The sequence below is a fragment of the Nannospalax galili genome, unplaced genomic scaffold (genome assembly GCF_000622305.1).
Source record: "Nannospalax galili isolate Female #2095 unplaced genomic scaffold, S.galili_v1.0 scaffold1437, whole genome shotgun sequence".
In the NCBI taxonomy this organism is placed as follows: Eukaryota; Metazoa; Chordata; class Mammalia; order Rodentia; family Spalacidae; genus Nannospalax; species Nannospalax galili.
The window spans coordinates 519,739-536,300 of NW_008341050.1; the positions used below are offsets into that span (position 1 = coordinate 519,739).

General features: G+C 43.8%; 1 protein-coding gene across 4 annotated transcripts in view; it reads left to right on the forward strand.

Moving 5' to 3' along the window:
- The window catches only part of Anxa7 (annexin A7), a 32,753-nt gene extending 22,620 nt beyond the window's left edge, over positions 1 to 10,133 (forward strand). For all 4 annotated transcript variants that reach the window (XM_008836599.3, XM_029565126.1, XM_029565127.1 and 1 more), the window contains 4 exons: positions 3,192 to 3,362; positions 3,613 to 3,688; positions 6,274 to 6,386; positions 9,719 to 10,133. In XM_008836599.3, coding sequence (XP_008834821.1) covers positions 3,192 to 3,362; positions 3,613 to 3,688; positions 6,274 to 6,386; positions 9,719 to 9,841 — 483 coding nt within the window. In that variant the 3' untranslated portion in view covers positions 9,842 to 10,133. The remainder of the gene's footprint in view (positions 1 to 3,191; positions 3,363 to 3,612; positions 3,689 to 6,273; positions 6,387 to 9,718) is intronic.
- Positions 10,134 to 16,562: the final 6,429 nt, after the last annotated feature.

Below are 16,562 nucleotides of genomic sequence, written 5' to 3' on the forward strand. Positions count from 1 at the left end.
ATGTCAATAGGCTTGGAATGAATTTTTCTGTATGAAACTGTGTGTTTTGACAATGAAGAGGAGATCTTTTTTAAACATTGGAACCTAATTTAATTTTATCTCTTAGAGAGTTTATAATGAGTATAAGATTTTATAAGTGTAATAATTCATCTGTAAACCTAGAAATGTACAGCCAATTTTGAAAGAGATGTACCCTAGCTCAGAAAAATGTTATTGAATAGGTTAATGCTGTTGTAATGAAATGCTTCTTCTAATTAAAAAAAAAAAAAAGAAACTAACCTCTCTTAGATTTCATGAAATCAGAAACCAGCCCAGGCTCTAGCTGGAATGTACAGGAAAGTATGTGTCAGCTCAGTCGTGTCCTGCCAGTCACATTGGACCAATATGCCATGTCCCCTTGAAAGTGCCAGAGAATGTGAGAACTTTGTGAGGAGACAGCAAAGCAGAAAAGTACTGAGTGACATCTTAGTGTTCCCCAGATGTCCTGGAGAAGTGACAGGAAATACTCCAGGAGGGGATTTCAAAGAGTATTAGAAGCACAATACAGTGAAGGAGATGTATTTGAAACACACAAAGGACCAGGACACTGATTCAATATCAGGAGTTACTGTGTTCTCTTAGTGCACAAGGTCAGATGATCTCAAGGGATCTAAAAGTAGCAGATGGAAGGGAGGTAATTACAGAGAGTGTATGAGTTAGAGGATAAAGAATAGTTGAATTTCTCTTGACATAAGATCCAGAACTACCCCTACATTTTCCAGGATGTGAACAAAGAAATGGCTTTCTAGAAAATGGGACTGTTAGCCAGGCGTGGTGGCCCATGCCTGTAGTCCCAGCACTTGGTAGGCAGAGGCAGGCGGATTTCTGTGAATTCAAGGCCAGTCTGGTCTACATAGTGAGCTCCAGGCCAGCTGGGGCTACAGAGAAACCCTGTTTCAAAAAGACCAAAAAGAAAGAAATTTATTTCAGGTACACAAGTGTTTTGCCTGCATGTATGTAAGTACACCTGTGTTGTGCTAGTAGTGGGTGTTGGATCCCCTGGAACTGGAATTCAATAGTTTGACATCTTTTTCCTAGCTTTTTTTTTTTTTTAACCCCAGCTGCTGGCCTGGAACTCGATGTGTAGACCAGGCTGGCCTCGAACTCACAAAGATCCACTTGCCTCTGCCTCCCAAGTGTTGGGATTAAAGGGGTGCGCCACCACGCCCGGCTCCTGAGCATCTTTTAAAAGGGTTATTACTGTTATTGTGGGTGTGCTGCTGGAGATGGTGGGCCTTACATACATGGTAGGCAGGTACTCTACCTATCAGCTACACCATCAACCCTGTTGGAGTATGTTGCCCTATGGTGTGTTGAGTTGCCCATTTAGAATATGCCTATGGAGCCGGGCGTGGTGGCACATGCCTTTAATCCTAGCACTCGGGAGGCAGAGGCAGGTGGATCTCTGTGAGTTCAAGGCCAGCCTGGTCTACATAGTGAGTTCCAGGACAGCTGGGGCTACAGGGAGACCCTGTCTCAAAAAGACCAAAAAAAAAAAAAAGAATATGCCTATGCTTGTTCCTTGTGCCAGGTGTTCCTCAAAAGAGACTTCTCTACTCTTAAGGAACAGCTTCTCATTTTGTTTCTCAGATTGGCACTAAGACCCAAGTGCAGCCTTGCTGCTTTCTAAAAATCTCGTGTCATTTTATGTTAAATTTATTTATTTATTTATTTATTATTTGTCTTTTTTTTGAGATAGGGTCTCCCTGTAGCCTCAGCTGTCCTGGAACTCACTATGTAGACCAGGCTGGCCTTGAACTCACAGAGATCCGCCTGCCTCTGCCTCCCAAGTGCTGGGATTAAAGGCGTGCGCCACCACGCCCTGCAATTTTATTTATTTTTATTTTATATATATGAGTGTATATACATGTATATAAGTGTACTCATGGGCATGCAATGACAATGGAGGTCAGAAAGGGCATCCACTGAATTCCCTGGAACTGAAGTTAGGGATGATTGTTAGCCACTATATGGGTGCTGGGAATTGAACCAGGTCCTCTGCAAGAGCAGCCAGTGCTCTCAACCACTGAGCCATCTCTGTGGTCCCTCTTGTGCCGTTTTAATTAATGTCTTCATAATATTTTTTTCTGGTACCAGAGATTAAACCTAGGGGTTGCCACATGCAAAACAAACAGTCTACCACTAAGCTATAGTCTCTGCCCCTCATAATAAATATGCAAATATGCATATGATATGAAACATGTATATCCCTCCTTAGAGTAAAATTCCTTAAGGGCAGAGACCTTGTCTTCTTTGTGTCCCTGTAACATTTTTTCAAAGTTTTTATTTATTTATTTATTTATTTATTTATTTATTTAATATGTCTGAGTGTTTTGCCTGTATGTATGTAAGTGCATCATGTGCATCATGTGTATGCAGTGTCTGCAGAGCCCAGGAGAAGGTCATCAGATCCCTTGGAACTGGAGTTAAGGATGATTGTTAGCTGCCATGTGGGTACTGGGAATTGACCCTGGGTCTTCTGTAAGAGCAGGCAGTGCTCTGAACTGCTGAGCCATCTCTCCAGTCCTCCCCTCCTCCTTTCCCCCCCTTTTTAAAAACAGGGTCTACTGTGTAGCCCTGGCTGACTTGGAACTTGCCTTGTAGAGCAATACTTGGAAGACAGAGTGTTGCACTAAATTTTCCCCTTCCCACTCTCTGACCCGCCCTCACTCTCTCAGGGCCTCTTGGTCCTGACTCCAGTTGACAAACCAGCATAACACATGGTTTTTCTGACAGGGAGGGAGCTACTTAAGAGACCACTTTTCATAACTTACTCATCATTCAAGCCCTGCCCACAGTCTCCATTAGCTTTTGTGAAGTCTCACCCCAAGGTCTGAACGCCCTGCAGGGCACCTCTGCTGATTGCAGCCAGGGCCGTACCCTTCCTGATCCCAGCCCCAGACCAGTGCACCCTTGGCTCTCACCCTTCTTCCCAGAGTGCCGTGAGCTCACCCTCAAGCTTTTCAGAGGAATAAGTGGTTTCTGGGCTACACAGAGGCAGCCGGATCTCTGTGAGAACAAGGCCAGCCTGCTCTACATAGTGAGTTCCCATCTAGCTGGGACTACAGGATCAAAAAGTGAATAGATTGGGAAAGGAGTTATTTTAACACAGCATTTCCTTTATTGCTTCCAATTCTTGCCTTTCTCTGCAGGGAAACCGGGATGAGAACCAGAGTGTCAACCACCAGATGGCTCAGGAAGATGCTCAGCGTCTCTATCAAGCTGGTGAAGGCAGACTAGGGACAGATGAATCCTGCTTTAACATGGTTCTTGCCACAAGGAGTTTTCCTCAGCTGAAAGCCATGATGGAGGCCTATTCCAGGGTAGGAGCTCTTCTGAAGAGTGACTGTCGATTTTTTTTTTTTTTTTTTTTTTGGCCTTTTTGAGATCGGGTCTCCCTGTAGTCCCAGCTGACCTGGAACTCGCTATGTAGACCAGGCTGGGCTTGAACTCCCAGAGATCCACCTGCCTCAGCCTCCGAGGGCTGGGACTGAAGGTGTGAGCCACCACACCCAGCTAACACTGTCAATTTTTAAGTATGAAGATACTGACCTCTATAATTTTTGTTTGCAGATGGCTAATCGAGATTTGTTAAGCAGTGTGAGCCGAGAGTTTTCCGGATATGTTGAAAGTGGTTTGAAGGCCATCTGTAAGATACTTGCTTTTATGCTTTGCTCTTTTTGTTACGTGTGTGTGTGTTTTCCCTGTTATGTGTAGAAGCACACCCTTGTCATGCAATGCCAAGGTCAGAAGAGGGCATCAAACTTACCTGGAACTGCAGTTACAGATGGTCGTTAGCTGACATGTGGGTGCTGGGAACTGAACGTTGGTCCTCTGCATTAGCAGCCAGTGCTCTTAACTGCTGAGCCAACTCTCCAGTCCACTTTTGTGTTTTGCTGTTTTGTTTTAAATGAGTAGGGGACTTAATAATAGTCTTCACTGAGTGATTACAATTAATATAGTCTCCCTAGAATCGGCTTAAGCAGAAATAGAGTTAATCTCATATTTTTATATATAAAATACTAGGAATGGTTGGTGGTGAGATCAAATGGGGTTTAGGAGGTTTGGGGGGGTGTTTAGATTATTTGTGTGTTTTTGTTGAGAACTGGGAGAAAATCCAGTAGACTGGAGTACTTCCTTTAAGATGAATGGGAAAGCCACAAAACATCTTTCTTTCCTCTAGGATAATTTATTAGAGTTTAAAAGGAAAAGCCCAGCTGGGCGTGGTGGTGCACGTCTTTAGGCCCAGCACTCAGGAGACAGAGGCAAGTGGATCTCTGTGAGTTCAAGGCCAGCCTGGTCTACATAATGAGTTCCAGGACAGCTGGGGCTACAGGGAGACCCTGTCTCAAAAAGACTTTTTTTGGGGGGGGCTCTCCCTGTAGCCCCAGCTTGCCTAGATTCGCTATGGAGACCGGGCTGGCCTCAAACTCACAGAGATCCCCCTGTCTCTGCCTCCCAGAGTGCTGGGATTAAAGGCCTGCGCCACCACTCCCCCCATCAAAAAGACCTTAAAAAAAAAAAAAAAAAAAAGGAAAACCCCAGGCCTGTGAAGCTGCCAGGAAGGGAGGAGGGAAATGGGAACAAAAGCCATACTGCTTGAGATACGGCAGCAGGGAGGTCAGCCACCTGTGGCACGCAGTGACACAGCAGAGAGGGTACCTTTAGAACAAGAGTAAGAACACTCAAAGTGTTAGTTAGGGAGCTTAAAAGCAGACTTAGTCTCCAGCCAGCATCCAAAAGGAAAAGACAGGAGAAAAGGAAAAAATAGTTCTTTCTGAGGCCTGACCCAGAGAGGTGGGCAAACCCAGGTCAACCTCATGGTGGCTTGGCTCCTAGGGACTTTTTTTTAGTGACACATGGTCTATGTAGCCCTGGCTACCCTGGAATTTACAGGTATCTGACTCACAAGTACTGAGATTAAAGGTGTGCATCAACATGCCTGGCACACTAAAACCATTGGAGTCCTCAGAACACACCATTCAAGTACTCAGCCCAGTGAGACTCGTCTCCTTTGAAATTAATGTGTTTCTAGTCATCTAACACCCAAGTGTGTAATGAAGTGGAAAATTTGTCCCTGTGGATACTGCAGGATGAAAAAGAGTAACATGTTGATATTAGCAATGGAATGTCTGAAAACTGTTAACATTAGAACTAATGTAGTAATGTACATTTAGGACCTCTGCCCTCTGTGGGAATGCAGTTTGCTACATGAACTTTCCAGGGACTTGGATTCCTGAGTGTCATTTTCAAATCTTGGTTCAAATCTGTTTTCTCTTAGTGTATAGTCATTGTTTTCTCTCAACCAAATGATACTTAGGTTTTGTATATATTTGTGGTACTGGAAATTGAAGCTAAGGTCTTATGCATGCTAGACAAGTGCTCTACCACTGAACTATCCCCCCATCCCCAAAATTATATTCTTGATTATTAATTTTTAAAATTTAATTTCATTTAGTGTGTGTGGGGGGGTATATGTGTAGACACCAGCATGTGTGTGAAGGCCAGAGGACACCTTCGTGGAGTCAGTTCTCACCTTCTACCTTTACTTGAGTTTCAGCGTTCGAACTCAGGTTTTCAGGCTTTCTCAACAAGTGCTTTTACCTGCCAAGCCATCTAGCCGTCTCCTAAATGATACTCTTTTTAAAAAGTATTTCATTTTTATTTTTTATGTATATGAGTGTATTGCATACAATACATGTATGTAAGTGCCCTGATGTCATGCAATGCCCAAGGAGTCAGAAGAAGGCATCAGGTCCCCTGAAACTGGAGTTACACACAGTTGTTAGCTGCCATGAGGGTGCCTGGAATTGAACCCAGGTTCTCTGCAAGAGCAGGCAGTGTTCTTAACTGATAAGCCATCTCTCCAGCCCCTAAAATGATATACTTGATATACAGAATTTGGATTTTTATCACTTCTTTTAGTAAGATTACTAAATCTGGGGGACACTACAGATTTTCACACTGTTGGGGAGAAAATGTAAAGAATCAAAGTCAGTGCATCTATAAAGAGAAAATAGATTTATTGGCTAGAGGAAACTGTCTAGAATTGAAGGTTGCCTGTGTGATGCACCTACAAAGACAGATGCTAAAAAAAAAAACAGGGAGGTGGGAGATCAACAACACACCTCAGATTTTTTGTAGAAAATAATCAAAGGTGGGCTCAAAGTGCAGCCAGAGAGGTTGCTGGTTTGTCAGGCCAGGATTCCAGTCTGAAGCGTCTCTATCTTGCAGTGCAGTGTGCCCTAAACCGCCCTGCCTTCTTCGCTGAGCGACTCTATTACTCCATGAAAGGCGCTGGCACAGATGACTCCACCCTGGTCAGGATTGTGGTCACTCGAAGTGAGGTGAGACAAGGCAACACTTTCTATTCTTGTCTGATCTTACTCAATTTTGAATGGTGTTTTTTTGTTTTGTTTTTTTTTTTTTTTGGTTTTTTTGAGACAGGGTCTCCCTGTAGCCCCAGCTGACCTGGAACTCGCTATGTAGAACAGGCTGGCCTCGAACTCAGTTCCGCCTGCCTCTGCCTCCCGAGTGCTGGGATTAAAGATGCGCACCACCACGCCCGGCCAATTTCTTAAATCTTGGATCTGAAACCCTCAGAAATATGTTAAGAGCACCCTCTGTCACTAATAGCTAGGACTATAGTCATGTATCATTGTGCCTGGATTACTTATTGATTGATTGATTGTTGTTTTTTTTAACATTTTATTTATTATTTTTATTCTATGTGTATGAGTGCAATGCCCATGGAAGTCAGAAGAGGGTGACATCAGATCCCCTGGAACTGGAGTTAAAGATGATTGTTAGCTGCCATGTGGGTCCTGAGAATCAAGCCCAGGTCTTCTGCAAGAGCAGCCGGTGCTCTTAACTGCTGAGCCATCTCTCCAGCCCCTGATTAACTGGTTTTTGTAGAGCCAGGAATCAAAACCCAGGGCCCTGTGCTTGTTAGGCAAGTGTTCTGCCATTGAGCTAGGCCCCAATCCCAGGCTTATTTTTATTTTCATTTGGTTATATTAAAAAACAAATCCTGCCGGGTGTGGTGGCGAACGCCTTTAATCCCAGCACTGGGGAGGCAGAGGCAGGTGGATCTCTGTGAGTTCAAGGTCAGTCTGGTCTATACTTGGTGAGTTCTAGGACAGCTGGGGTGCTACAGGGAGACCCTGTCTCAAAAAGACCAAAAAGAAAAAAAAAAAAAAAAAACAGAAATCCTGATCTGGGCATGGTGGCTGAGGCAGGGGGATCTCTGTGAGTTTAAGGCCACCTGGGGCTACAGGGAGACCGTGGCTCAAAAAAAAAGTAATTGAAAGCTGAAATTATAGAAAGATAGATTTAAAAAAAAATTATTTTATGTGTATTGCCTGCATGTGAGTGTACCCATGTCGTGCAGTGTGGCAGAGGTCAGAAGATGGCTTCAGATTCCCTTGAAACTGGAGTTAAGGATGGTTCCTAGCTGCCATGTGGATGCTGGGAATCAAACCCAGGTCCTCTGCAAGAGCAGTCAGTGCTCTTAACCTCTGAGCCATCTCTCCAGCCCCAGAAAGATAGACTTTAAAAACGTATTTTATTATTTTTATTTTATATGAATGAGTGTATTGCCTGCATATGTGTAAGTGCACCCATGTAAGTCACCTGTGTCGTGCAATGCCTGTGAGGTCAGAACAGGGTGTGAGATTCCCCTGGAACTGGAGTTAGGGATGGTTGTTACTGCCATGTGGGTGCTGCAAATCCTGGGTCCTCTGCAAGAACAGCCATTGCTGAGCCATCTCTTCAGCACTGATTTTTTCTTTTTTTTTTTTTAAGATAAGGTCTCAACCCTACAGCCCTGGCTGCCCTGGCACTCATTATGTAGACTGGGCTGTCTTTGAACTCAGAGACCCGCCTGTCTCTGCCTCCCCCCCCCCATATTAGGATTAAAGGTGTCGATTGCCATGCCCACCTTGGATCTTTTTTTTTCGAAAGGCAATTAATTTGGCATTTTAAACCTTTTCTGTGTGTTTATCTTACACTTACATTCTCTACAGCTCTACTCTTAAATTGTGTTAAAATATACAGTTTACCTTTTTTTTTTTTTTTTTTAGTGTCTTTTTTTTTTCTGTCTTTTCGAGGCAGGGTCTCTTTGTAGCCCCAGCTGTCCTGGAACTCATTATGTAGACCAAGCTGGCCTCAGACTCACAAAGATCCACCTGCCTCTGCCTCCCAAATGCTGGGATTAAAGGCATGTGCCACCACACTGGGCTACAGTTTACCATTTTAACCTTTTTTTTTAAAGGTTGTTGTTGTTGTTTTTAATGTGTATGAGAGTGTTTTGCCTGCATGTATGTGAGTGCACCCGTGTCCTGCAATGCCTTGGAGGTCAGAAGAGGGCTTCAGATTCCCCTGGAACTGGAGTTAAGGACGGTTCATAGCTGCCATGTGGGTGCTGGGAATCAAACCTGGGTCCTCTGCAAGAGCAGTCAGTGTTCTTGACTGCTGAACCATCTCTCCAGCCCCAATTTTAACCATTTTTATGTGTGCAATTCTGTGGCAGTAAATAGTCACATTTTTGTACAGTGTCACCATATTCCATTACATTTTTCTTCCTGCAAACCTGAGAATTCATACTCACCAATCCATAACTCCACATCCTCCTCTTAACAGTCAGCAGCTGCTCGGATTGTCAGAAACGGGCTGAAGAGCTGCCCATTGTTATCTCACTGCTTCTGCTCATTCATTTATCTGTGCACACTTGGTTTGCTTTCACCCTCTGTGTTTCGTGAATTATGTTATGAACGTGGCGTACAGACATTTGTTCAAGTCCCTGCTACTTCTTTCAGGTATTTAACAAAATAGTTTTGGAAGACAGAATTTTGTGGATCATTTTTTTAAAATTGCCATACTGTTTTCCACATCAGCTACACCTTTTTACATTCCTGATAGCAACATCCAAGTGTTCCCATTTCTCGGCATCCTTGACAACACTTACTATGTTCTGAGTTTGTGATAAAAGCCATCCCATTATCAAGGGGCTGGAGAGATGGCTCAGTGGTTAAGAACACTGTTCTTACAGAAGACCTGGGTTCAAATCCCAGCACCCACATGGCATCTAACAACTGTCCGTAACTCCAGTTCCAGGGGATCCAACAGCCTCTTCTCTTCTTGGTGGGCATTGCACAACACGGGTGCACTTACCTACATGCAGGCAATACATGCATACATATAAAATAAAAAATAAATTAAATAGCTAGGAAAAAAAAATCCCATTATCAAATAGCTATGTGTTGAAATTACTAGTATTTGTTGCCGGGCATGGTGGCGCACACCTTTAATCCCAGCACTCAGGAGGCAGAGGCAGGCGGATCTCTATGAGTTCAAGGCCAGCCTGGTCTACATAGTGAGTTCCAGGACAGCTGGGGCTACAGGGAGACCCTGTCTCAAAAAGACCAAAAAAAAAAAAGTTACTAGTATTTGTGGAATAATAACAGAAATTAGTATCACATCTATCTAGTATTTTCCAGGGTAGGAAATCAGATCTTCGGCAGGAATTTTGAGACTGGCATGAATGATGATAATTATGGGCTGCCAGTCACTTGGGAGTTCTCTTTCCTCCTGTTTTGATTATTAAGGTATAATTAAATAATTGTAATAAATGAATTTTCTTTTAACAGATCTTTTCCCCTAACCTGTCATTTTTTTGTAGATTGACCTTGTACAAATAAAGCAGATGTTCACACAGATGTATCAGAAGACACTGAGCACAATGATTGCAAGTGACACAAGCGGAGATTACAGAAAGCTGCTTCTGGCCATTGTGGGCCAGTGAGAGGGAGGGTTACATTGTATTTAATGAATGAAGCTACTCAAAGCAATGGGACCTGCATGCAGCAATATCAAACATCAACTAACCAGAGCAGCTTTCCACTCAGGACTGGGGTCAGGGTAATGTGCTGGTTTGCACATGTTGTTGTTGCCTTAATTCTGATACTAGTTTTTCTTTGGTGTCCAGTGTAAAAGCCACATAAATGATGTAATAATTTTGCAATATTTGTAAAGCTTCATTCTGCCTTTATTTTAATCCAGATTTCAAGTTGAATAAAAATCATAGTAATCTCTAATTCTGTGTAATATTAAAAATTTTTATAATGTATGAGTGTATTGCCTGCATGCATGTTAAGTGCACCTGTATCATGCAATGCCCACGGAGGACAGAAGAGGGTGATAGATCCTCTGGAACTGGAGTTACAGAGGGTTGTTAGCCACCCATGTGGGTGCTGGGATTTGAATCTGAGTCCTATGCAAGAGCAATCAGTCCTCTTAACCACTGAGCCATCTCTCCAGCCCCTTAAAAAAATTTTTTTAAGGCTGCTCATCACCTGTATTTAGTTCAAAAAATGAGAGATTGATATTTTAAAAAAGTGATGCTATGGGGGGCTAGAGAGATGGCTCAGCAGTTCAAAGCACTGGCTGCTCTTGCAGAGGACCCAATACAGTTCCCAGCACCCACATGGCAGCTAACAACAGTAACTCCAACCAGAGTTACAGAGGGATCTGATGCTCTCTTCTGGCCTCTATGGGTATTGCACACACATAATACACTTACAGATCTGCAGGCAAAATACCCAAGCACATAAAATAAAAAGTAGAACCCCACCAGCACCCACATGGCAGCTAACAACTGTCCATAACTCTAGTTCCAGGGGAGCCGATGGCCTCTTCTGTCCTTGCGGGCATTGCATGACGGGGGTGCACTTACCTACATACAGGCAATACACTCATACACATAAAATAAAAATAATAAAATATTTTTTTAAGTAAATTTTTGGGCCGGTCGTGGTGGTGCAAGCCTTTAATCCCAGCACTTGGGAGGTAGAGGCAGGTGGATTCGAGTTCAAGGCCAGCCTGGTTTACATAGTTCCAGGACAGCTGGGGCTACGGGGAGACCTTGTCTCAAAAAGACCGGAAAAAAAAAAAAGTAAATTTTTAAAAAAGTAATGCAGCCAGGCATGGTGGTGCATGCCTTTAATCCCAGCACTCAAAAGGCAGGGGAATCTCTGAGATTGAAGCCAGCCTGGTCTATATGGTGAGTTCCAGGCCAGGTATGGCTACAGGGAGACCCTGTCTCAAAAAGACAAAAAAAAAAAACAAAAACAAATTTAAGATGTATTTAGCACATTTCAAGGGTGGATGATACGTTATTAATTGTAGTTGCCACATTTTCCATTAGATCTCTAGAACTTACTCAGAACTGTAAGTTTGTACTTTTGTACAAACATCCCATCTTCATGATCCGTCTTTCCCAGCCAACATTCTGTTAATCTAAGATCAACTATTTTAGATCACACATACAGTAAAGCCTTACTTGCTTTATTTAGTAAACTTGTCCCTCAAGTTCATAGTTCATTTGCATTTGTTGTAAATGGTAGGATTTCATTTTCCTTTTTGGGGGGGGTTCTTTTTGAGACAGGGTCTCCCTGTAGCCCCAGCTGACCTGGAACTCACTATGTAGACCAGGCTGGCCTTGAACTCACAGAGATCTGCCTGCCTCTGCCTCCCCAGTGCTGGGATTAAAGGCGTATGCCACCATGCCTGGTTCATTTTCTTTTTTAAAAAAAAAATTTTATGTGTGTATTGCCTGCATGTAAGTAAGTGCACCTGTGTCGTGCAATGCTCAAGGAGGACAGAAGAGGCTGTTGGATCCCCTGGAACTGGAGTTACGGACAGTTGTTAGCTGCCATGTGGGTGCTGGGATTCAAACCCGGGTCTTCAGCATGAACAGTCAGTGTTTTTAACCTCTGAGCCATCCCTCCATCCTTCATTTCTTTTTCAAAGTCTGGATACATTTTATATATATATATGTATGTATCACAATTTTGTATGTAAACATTTATATCTGTATACACATGAACATTCCTATAAGTGTGGAAGCATGTGCCACACATGTAGAAGTCAGAGGAAACCTTGGATAGTCCCCGTATTTTGCTACAGGGTGTCTTCTTCACTGCTACTACATATCTGGCCTGCAGACCTCCAGTTCTCACACTGGAATTACAAACATGCTAGGTGCACAGCTTTATATAGATTCTTAAGGATTCAAACTCAGGCCCTCACACTCACATAGCAAACCTCTGGTTCATTCCTGTAGAAGACACATCTGAATAAATGCATTGGTTCACCAAGCTAGACTCAGGTAGATGAGACTGTTCTTTCTGTCTCGTTATTAGTGTCCATTGTTTAGATTTTTTTTTTGGTGCTCGAGATGAACAGGGCAAGCATGACACCGAGTTATTCCTAGCCCAGCCATTGTTTATTTTTATAATCAAATTGTCCCTAATTTCGCAATGGGAGGCCTTCAATCTGGCTCATAACATCCCATTTTAAAGTATATATGTGTGTATACATATGTATGTATATGATTCACATAATGTAGTTCATTTATTTTGAACCTTGTAATACTGACTCATCTATTGATGGAAGCAAGTTATTTCTAAGTTGTAGTATGTTTTGCCTCTAATTTTTGTTGAATTTCAAATAAAAATTTGCACTATAAGAATTGCATTAATATCCTATATTTCAAATATGTTTACTGTGCAAATATTGAGCACCTAGAAGCCGCACCATTTTGTACCAACAGTCGGGCCTTTTGGGGGGCTTGGGGGTGGCGATAGTATCTGACTCTGTAGCCCTAGATGACCTGTAGGTCACTCTGTAGACAAGTCTGACTTGAACTTGCAAAGATCTTCCTGCTTCTGTCTCCTGTGTGCACAACTAAGAATCCACTTTTTAAAAAAAATTATTTGTATATGTGTGACTGTATGCTCACTGGGGGCGGTGAGGGGGCATGGAGGAGGACAGAGGTGGGACCCCTTGTAGCTGGAATTAGAAGCCACTGGGCGTCACCTGTAACTGAGCCAACAAGGTGCTGGAAACCGAGGTTGGGTCTTCTAGAGGCAGCAAGTGCTATTAACCATTGTGCCGTCTCTCCAGCCCCAGGAATCATGGTTTTCTTTGCTGGTTTTTTTTTTGTATGTGTAATCCCTGAATATATGTGTACCCACGTTGTGCAATGCCAAAGGAGGGCATGAGATCCCCTGGAACTGGAGTGACGGCAGGCTGTTAGCCCTCATGTGGGTGCTGGAAACCGAATCCAGGTCCTCTGCAAGAGCAGCCCTGTGCTCTTAACCTCTGAGTCACCTCTCCAGTGAGTCCAGCCCTTTGTGGGGCTTTTTTTTTTTTTGGTTTTTTTGAGACAGGATCTCGCTGTGCAGCCCTGGCTAGCCTGGAGCCCACTATGTAGACAAGTTTAGCCTGAAACTCTGCCTGCCTCTGCCTCCAGGGTGCTGGGAAAGAATAAGCTTTTAATACATGGTTTTGTTTGTTATTTTACGTGTGTATTGCCTGCGTGTAGGTAAGTGCACCCATGTCCTGCAATGCCTGCGGAGGACAGAAGAGGCTGTCGGATCCCCTAGGACTGGAGTTACGGCAGTTGTTAACTGCCATGTGGGTGCTGGGATTCGAACCCAGGTCTTCTGCAAGAACAACCAGTGTTCTTAAGCCATCTCTGAGCCATGGTTCTCTGAGCCATCTCTCCAACCCCAATACATGTGTTTTTGAGAAAATATCTCAATTACTTGTTTTTAAAGGGAAGAGGACTTGTTACATGGTTGAAACTGGCCCTCCAACTCCTTGACAGGTGATTATTCCCCGTCAACCAGGAAAGAGCCAGGGAGGGGCGAGAGCTAAAATGTGTATTCAAATGCGCTAATAAGGGCTTTTCTCTTTAAATAAAGTTCCCATTCATTTTTATCATTCTATTTTTGCATGAATATTGAAATAGAGTTGAGAACGCAAAATCGAAAGGTGGGAAACTGCCCTTTCACTTAAGGTGAAGAGCAGCGGCAGGATGCAGCCCCAGAGCACAAGCGCAGAAGCTGCTTCCCACCTCGCTTCAACAAGCTCTCGCGAGAGTTAGCTGGTTGCTATAGTTACGAGAAATATACTTGCGACTGCTTCAGGGAAGATAGTTACTCTTCTTCAGGTGGGTAAAACAGTTATTCCTCCAGAAGGCCTTTTCCCATCGGCTTACGCAGCCTTCTCCTTCCGCTAGAGACAAGCTGAGATTTCGCTGCAGCCTGTGTAGACGCGGACGCTCCCGCCTATCCCAGCCCTCCAGCTGTGCTCAAGATCCGGCCTCGGTCCACCCTGCCCACCTGTTCCTGGCCTGACCCAGTCCACATCACTTACTCCCTCGAGCCTGTTTCTTTTTTCTTTCTCTTTCTCTTTCTCTTTCTCTTTCCCTTTCCCTTTCCCTTTCCCTTTCCCTTTCCTTTCCTTTCCTTTCCTTTCTTCTTTCCTTCCTTTTTGTCTTTTGAGACAGGGTCTCTCTGTACCCTCAGCTGACGTGGAACTCATTATGTAGACCGCCTGCCTCTGCCTTCCAGGCACGCACCATTATGCCCGGCTCTAGCCAGTTTCTAACCTGACTTCTACTTAGCAGCCTTTTCTGAGCAGGGACAAGTGCCTTGAGGGTAAGAGCCCCCCCCCCCCCCGCACTCAGCCTACCTAATGGTAGGACCAGAACTTGCCATTGATGGGACTTCTTGCATTATTCTCATATGCTGCTAAAATGTCTTCCTATGAGTCCTGATGCCAGGAACTCGGGCCATAAGTAGGAATAAGGCAGGTTGTCTCCACGGATAAAACTGAAGAAAAAGCAATGCATGTCAATAATGACCATGTGTGTAGTGCTTTGTAGCTTAAGTAGTTTTTACCATCTTAGGGGATATTCGCAGCAAATAGGAAACAAGTTATGTTACTTATTCTCACAGGGGTAACTGGAGCCCAGGGCCACAATTTCACAATAGGAAACGTCTTGAGTCCCCAGACATGGAATTGTGCTTCTAGGTTGGTGGTGAAGTGCTTGCTTAGCACGCCTAAGGCCCTGTGTTCTGTCCCTAGCATCGCAAACTAAGCGCAGTCCCCAGTCCTCATAAACAAGCCTGCTTGTAAATGCCACGAAGATGAATGTTCCAAGTGAGAATCTTCATGGACTAGGAAACATTTGATGTGGATGAATAGTATTTGCCCATGTAAAGAGGGATAAAAGAGGGGCTGGAGAGATGGCTCAGTGATTAAGAACTCTGATTGTGGGCTGGAGAGATGGCTTAGCGGTTAAGAACACTGGTTGTTCTCACAGAAGACCCGGGTTCGAATCCCAGCATCCACGTGGCACCTGACGGTCTGTAACTCCAGTCCCAGAGGATCCGACAGCCTCTTCTGTCCTCTGAGGGCATTGCACGACACGGGTGCACTTACATACATGCAGGCAATACACACATACACATAAGATAAAAATAAGAATAATAAAAAGAGCACTGACTGCTCTTGCAGAGGACTCGGGGTTCGAGTCCCAGCACCCACATAACAGCTATGAACCGTCCTCAACTCCTGTTCCTGGGGAATCCGACCTCTGCAACATTGCACCACATAGGTGCACTCACATACATACAGGCAATACACTCATACACTTAAAACAAAAATAATAAAAAATATTTTTTAAAAAGATGGATTGTTGCCAGATGTGGTGGCGCACGCCTTTAATCCCAGCACTTGGGAGGCAGAGGCAGGCGGATCTTGGTGAGTTTGAGGTCAGCCTGTCTCCATAGTGAGTTCAAGGCCAGCTGGGTCTACAGGGAGACTCTGACTCAGAGACCAAAAAAATTTAAAAAAGATAATGCCTGAAACTCAGTTTCCTTTTCTCTAAAATAGAGATTTAAGAGTCACCTAGAAGGGTAGAAGCATATAACCTATGCAAAGCCCTTATTAAGTGTATACCAAGTTATAAAGTTAGTTTCCTCCGCATTCCTCATTCGTCTCTCAAAGTACCCATCACACCGGTTACAGCTCCTGGTCTGTGTACACATCTCTATTCTTCACCAGACTTTAAATTCCTTGGGGTAGGTAAATCATATTTTCTCTCTTGTATTGTCAGCATCAGTCTCTGTGCCTCACTTAGTAGTTTGCTCAGTGAATGATTTTGACAGAAATGGGATAAATTAGAATAAAAAGAAATGTCAGATTCAAGGACCTTTGTTAGTCTGGGTCAGGGAAGGGAAATCAATTCATGTGGTACTATTTTACCTATTTTGGGGGAAAGAAAGAGACTGACACAAAAGGGCATTTCAAATATGCATTTAATAAGGAAATTGTTGAGGCTGGAGAGATGGCTCAGTGGTTAAGAGCACTGACTACTCCTACAGAGGACCGGGATTTGATTCCCAGCACCCACATGACAGCTAACAACTGGCCCTGGCAATAACTCCAGTTTCAGGGGATCTGATGCCTTCTTCTGACCTCTGTGGGCATCACATGACACGGGTGGACTTACAAGCATCCAGGCAGTACACTCATACACATAAATTAAAAATGATATATAAAATATAAGGAAATTGTCAGTGCTGCTGAACCCTGAAAGAGCCCGGAGGCCTGAAGTTACAGTGGAGATCTGATGCTTTCAGGCACCTGGAAAATTGAGGGAGTAGTTGGGA